Genomic DNA, 5,645 nt, shown 5'->3' with positions numbered 1-5,645 from the left:
AAATGGCTGTGTGCTATATTCTGTCAAGTCTAAAACGTGCACAAATTACAAAATAATGTTTAGATTATCTAATATTTTGATTATTTTAAAAGATCATTGTTACATAAAGTGAAAAGAGAATGATAGCTTACAAAGGATAATCAAGTTCAGATATTAAGGAAACGTATAAAAACTTAACACACTTTAAATAACAGGCGTGGGATAGCTTTAGGTTAGTTTCCGTGCACCAAATTTATTTATCAATTCGAAGGATTACTTATAAGAAGATAGTTTAAAATTTCCCAAGGCAGGGGGGTGATGGGGGAGTGGGATTAACAAATCAGTATATATTAGATGTGTAGGGACTAGAACCAGGGCAGACACGAGTTTCTAAATTATAAACATCACCTTGTGCATTAAAGGGTGATATTTCACAGGATACCAAAGTAACACCGACTTATAAAAACAAACCAAACACTTAAAATGTTGGCCACATGAGAGAGACTAGCTGGAGGCTTTAGGAGACGATGAAAAACAAACCAAGCCAAATCAAAATGTACTATCATCCCTGGAAGAACCAAAAATAGAGGGAAAAATACCACAGGTCCTTACAACACCCAGAAAAGTTCAGGCATTAGGAAGGGTCGACTGCCACCCACTTCACGCTGTTTTAAAGCCCGCCCCTCCGGTGCTAGGTCTCTCTCCACCGAACTAGCAGGCGCCAGAGACAGGTGCTCTGTACATGGCGGGACTCAGCCAGCCCGACGCCCTCCCCCACCTCTCCACAACCTACGCGAGCAGAAAGCTCGCCCCCCGGAAGTGTCAGGGCCAGGCCGGAGGCGGGAGCGCGCGGCTCACGCGTGCGCCAGGTGGGGGCAGCACTGACCGGAGGAGGAGCCTGCGCGAGGCTCCGCCTCTCCAGACTGCAGCCTCGGGCTATGGCCAGGGCTCGGAGGGCTCTGGCTGTGGCACTTGGAGGCCTGAGTCTGGGCTGCCCAGAGAGGGCTCCTCCTTATCCCCACGCGGTCGCGGCCCCCTCTGTTCGAGGTGCAGCTGCAGCAAGGCCCGGCGGTACATGGCTTCCAGCTTCTCAAGCCGGGCTCTAAGGGCCCTGGGGCTCCCCGGCTCGTCCTCGGGGCCGCCGCCCCTCGCCCTCCGGTTCATGCTGGCCTCCTCCGGGACAGGGGTCGCCCTCGCCGAGTCCGCGGACGCCCCGTCGCTGCCCTCGCCAGGGAACCGCAAGGCCTGACGAAAGAGGCTGCGGTTCTCGCGCTTCAGCCGCCGGTTCTCGAGCCGCAGCCGGGCGTTCTCCTCGCGCAGCCTCGCGTTCTGCCGGTCCCGCTCGTCCCGCGCGCAGATGGCCTCCAGATGGCTCGCCGCCAAGTCGGCGAACCGCTCCTCCAGCTGCTGTCGGGCGCCGCCCGCACGGCCTCGCCAGCCCACGCCGCCGCCGCTACCGCCACCCCCACGAACGCGGCCTGGGCGGCCTTGCCCGCGGCTGTCCCCGCCGCCTTCCCCGCCGCCGCAGCCCCCGCGCCTGGTGGCGCCACCACGCATGCGCCACATCGGTCCCGTCCCAGCCGCGCCGCCAGCGCCGTGGGCCGAGGGGCCGCGCTCTCAGGCGCCGGCGAGTTCGGGGCCCGGCGGGGCGGCCAGGGCAGCTGCGGAGGAGGAAAGGAGGTGGCGGGCGGCGGCTGCTGGCTTGAGGCCAGAGGAGGCCGGGAGTTTGCCCGGTCTGAGGCGTGTCTAGTCTTCTCGGGTGGAGCTGCCCCCTGGGCCTGGGATCTCCAGGCCAGCTCACACACAATGCCCCCGGGGAGCGCTCTGCTGCTCAGCCCTTTTCAGCTGCGCGCGGGGGGAAAAGTGTATCCCAGGCTCTGCCAGGGCGCTTCGCGAGGCCCGGGGCACTGAAGGAACCCGCCTGCCTCACCCGGTCCCTAGCCCAGCCACCAGTTACCTAGCCTTTTACAGGGCTATCTCAAAGCAAATAATACAGTGAGAAGTTACGGGATAGCTTTATGGGGCAGGTTGAAAAGCTTAACGGGTTCATTTAGAACACAGCGGTTTAACCCACCTCTAAGCTTAATAAAACATTTATCTTAGAGGCAACAGAAGAGCTGAGCACTTGTCACTTGAGGTCTCCCTCAAGTAGGAACGGGTAGCTCTCAGAAGAATATAGGCAATTCCCAGTTTGTGAACAGCCAGCGTTTCACTTGACAAACTGCAGTCCTATAGAAACGAAGTTGTAATTAGTAGATTTGCTCAGGCCAAAACCTATGAAATTCAAAATGTGTCCAACTCATTCAAGAAAATTGAAATACTCAATAAATTTCAAATGTTCTGGATGGATACAACTCACTGAATGATGGCATTCTTTGCTTCTAAGGGAATCAACTTACACAGTAACTGGACAAATGCAAAATAAATTAAGGATAAGATAGGAATGCCAGAATCTCACGGGAGAGACTGGTGGTAGCAAGATTCTACACTTTAACAAGGTCCCAGGTAATTCTTAGGTTAACTGAAGTCTTCAAGCCACAAGTAAGTGATCTAGAAAAGCATTTGAGAAACCTAGTTCACAGTTGGGGTTTTCACTGAAAAATATAAATAAAGGTAAGTAACTAGGGGAAAAGATAGGATTATATAACTTTTATCCTAAAACACCACAAACACAATCTCTCAATGGTCATTTCATAAAATCAAAAAAGTAGGAAAGAATAACTTAAGAATTTTAAGAAATAGAAATTAAATTATATGAAAGAAAGGCAAAAAAAAAAAGGCAATATTCTTAATTTCCATTGAAAATAGATTACGAAAACTTTGTTGCAGACATACATCAACTACTCTGGACTATTGAAGAAGCGAAGTGAAGTGAAGTCGCTCAGTCGTGTCCAACTCTTTGCGACCCGGTGGACTGTAGCCTACCAGGCTCCACCATCCATGGGATTCTCCAGGCAAGAATACTGGAGCGGGTTGCTATTTCCTTCTCCAGGGGGTCTTCCCGATCCAGGGATCGAACCCAGGTCTCCGGCATTGCGGGCAGACACTTTAACCTCTGAGCCACCAGGGAAGCCCATAACTACATATACATATATATATATACACACACACATATATATATATATATATATTTTTCCCCCTATAGAGTGTATAGAGAGTGCCGTAAAAAATGCTGGTGAGTAAGGAAAGATGATTAGTTCTCAATTTTAGGCAGGAGCCCTAGGGACCCATGATGTAAAAAGATAGATATGCCATAGGAGTTAGAGAAAAATACCTGCATAAGAAAGATTCAGTCACCCCTTGGATGTTATTAATTGAGTACTGGTGTTTTATTTTTTGTTGGCTTCACTTTCCTCATCCTTGCATTAGTAAATCTACTAGTATTCTCATTTTACAACATCTCAGATTAAAGCTGCCTTGTATCCTTTGTAAAAATATCTCCTAAATTTTTGTTCCTAACCACTGTAAATGAACTGTACTGAGTTTTCTAAAGAATACTGACACTAGTTACATGAGAAGGCCTCTATGTCCTACTCTCTACCCCTGTTCTAACCCCAAAGTACTTTCTTTTGCCCTTCATAAGTTATTGAAGTAACATAAAATATTATGAAAATCAGATAAAACTGCTTAGGCAAAAATTGTCTGCTTTACATAGTTTATAGTAACTGATCTAGTTATATGTGTATCCTCCCAAAAGAGAGACTCCATTAAAATTCTACAACCCTGGTCAGTCACATGGCATATATAACCATTTTTATTTTACTACTAAAGCCATGTCTAGACATGGGTTGACACAACTGAGCAACTAAAGTGAACTGAACGCAGTTAAAGGCTTTGGTGTAGTCAAGAAAGCAGAAGTAGATATTTTTCTCAAACTCTTCCTTTTCTGATGACCCAACAGATGTTGGGAATTTGATCTCTGCTTCCCCTGCCTTTTCTAAATCTAGCTTGAACATCTGGAAGTTCATGGTTCACAAAATGCTGAAGCCTGGGCTGGAGAATTTTGAGCATCATTTTGCCCGATGTGAGATGAGTGCAACTGTGTGGTAGCTTGACCATTCTATGGCATTGCCTTTCTTTGGGAATCAGGTTTAGAGGAGGTCATGAGGGTGAGGCTCCCTCCTGATGTAATTAGTGCCCATTAAGAAAAGACATCAGAAAGCTATTTTTCTCCCTCTCTCTGTCCACCTTGTGAGTAGACAGTCGAAAGTTGGCCATCTGCAAGCCAGGAAGAGTGCCCTCGCTGGGGAGCTGAGTCAACCAGCACCTTGATCTTGGATGTCCCAGCCTCTGAACTGTGAAAAATATATTCCTGTTGTTTGTACAGCACCTTTTGTGTTTTTTTGCCTCACTTATCTGGATTGTAAAGAATCGAAGGCAAAGTTTATGCCCTACCATTTCATACATTTGTCTTAGACCCCCTGAACTCAACGTGCTTTTCTCTCTTTTTGACATTGATAACATAATGTAATACCTGTTCCAATAATTTGATGCTGAGGTCCTTTCCTGTGTAGGTATTTCTTGTACAAATAGATCTGCAAATAAGATGTGAGTTCCTGGATCTGCTTGTATTGTGTAAGTGTGTGGGGGATACAAATATTTCTAGAATGACTGGGATATTAAAAGCATTTATTCCTCATTCTCGTATATAATCTTGAAGACTTGATCAAGTAAAACTGTAATTATTTAATATTCAATAAAGTCAACCTTTTGAAGAAGGAAATGGCAACCCACTCCAGTATTCTTGCCTGGAGAATCCTGTGGACAAAGGAGCCTAGCGGGCCACAGCCCATAGGTTCACAAGAGTTAGACACAACTTAGGGACTCAACCACCAAAGTCAACCTATATACCCAGTAGCTGACCTAACTGCAACTCACCAAAAAAGGGTTTTAGCATGCTGAAAAATTTCAGACTGAATTGGGAAGGAGGTTGGCACTGCCTTGTCAATGACAAGCCTTGTAAAGGCTTATCTTAGCATATTAATATATAAAAGGTTTATCTTGAATGTATGTTTTGAATATGAAATAAATAAGAGGTAAAAGTTCTGGAGTAAGACATACCCAGATCTTACCATCAACACCACAACCCTTCTACTCCAGTTATTTAGCCTTGGGCAGCCTTCTTAAGCCACTTTCTTAATTTGTACAATGGGAATAAAGTAGTGTTTATTTTATAGAGTTCTTGTGAGGAACTCTTAAAAATCTTAAAACAGAGTCAGCCAGCAAGGATTACATATTAACTCTTGATAGTATTATTATTTTGTTCTTTTTATAAGATGGCATTTAGAGAATTAGTTCTTATGATGAGCCAGTGCTATTTAAACTCTCCATGTGAGTTATTTGCTTAAGGAGCTGACATAAATATAATATGTGGCTCCTTTGCAGATATGATTCTTATTTTTTGATAGTTTTCATTAAATGAGTTTGAAAATCCAAAAATATAGATTTGAAAAATCTATATTTTGTAAGCTCCATGTGCTGAAAAACTTGGTTAATCACATTCTGAGCTTGGTGTTTGCTAATATTTTCTCTAAAACCCTAGATGAACACGGTTTATTTTCTGGGAGCAGATTTATTAGGGCTACGAAGAGCATGTATCGATGCTTGGTAGCATGAATATCTCTTTATTGGAATAATTACTAGAGAGTTAGGAATTGAGAATATTG

General features: G+C 45.4%; 1 protein-coding gene across 1 annotated transcript; it reads right to left on the bottom strand.

Moving 5' to 3' along the window:
* Positions 1 to 217: 217 nt before the first annotated feature.
* On the bottom strand, positions 218 to 1,545 carry TUSC1 (tumor suppressor candidate 1). The gene has a single exon (XM_052645201.1). The coding sequence runs from the start codon at positions 1,543 to 1,545 to the stop codon at positions 916 to 918; it is 630 nt and encodes a 209-aa protein (XP_052501161.1). The 3' UTR covers positions 218 to 915.
* Between the last annotated feature and the right edge of the window lie 4,100 nt (positions 1,546 to 5,645).

The sequence above is a fragment of the Budorcas taxicolor genome, chromosome 8, assembly GCF_023091745.1.
Source record: "Budorcas taxicolor isolate Tak-1 chromosome 8, Takin1.1, whole genome shotgun sequence".
Taxonomy (NCBI): domain Eukaryota; kingdom Metazoa; phylum Chordata; class Mammalia; order Artiodactyla; family Bovidae; genus Budorcas; species Budorcas taxicolor.
This window is presented reverse-complemented; position numbering and strand designations above follow the sequence as displayed.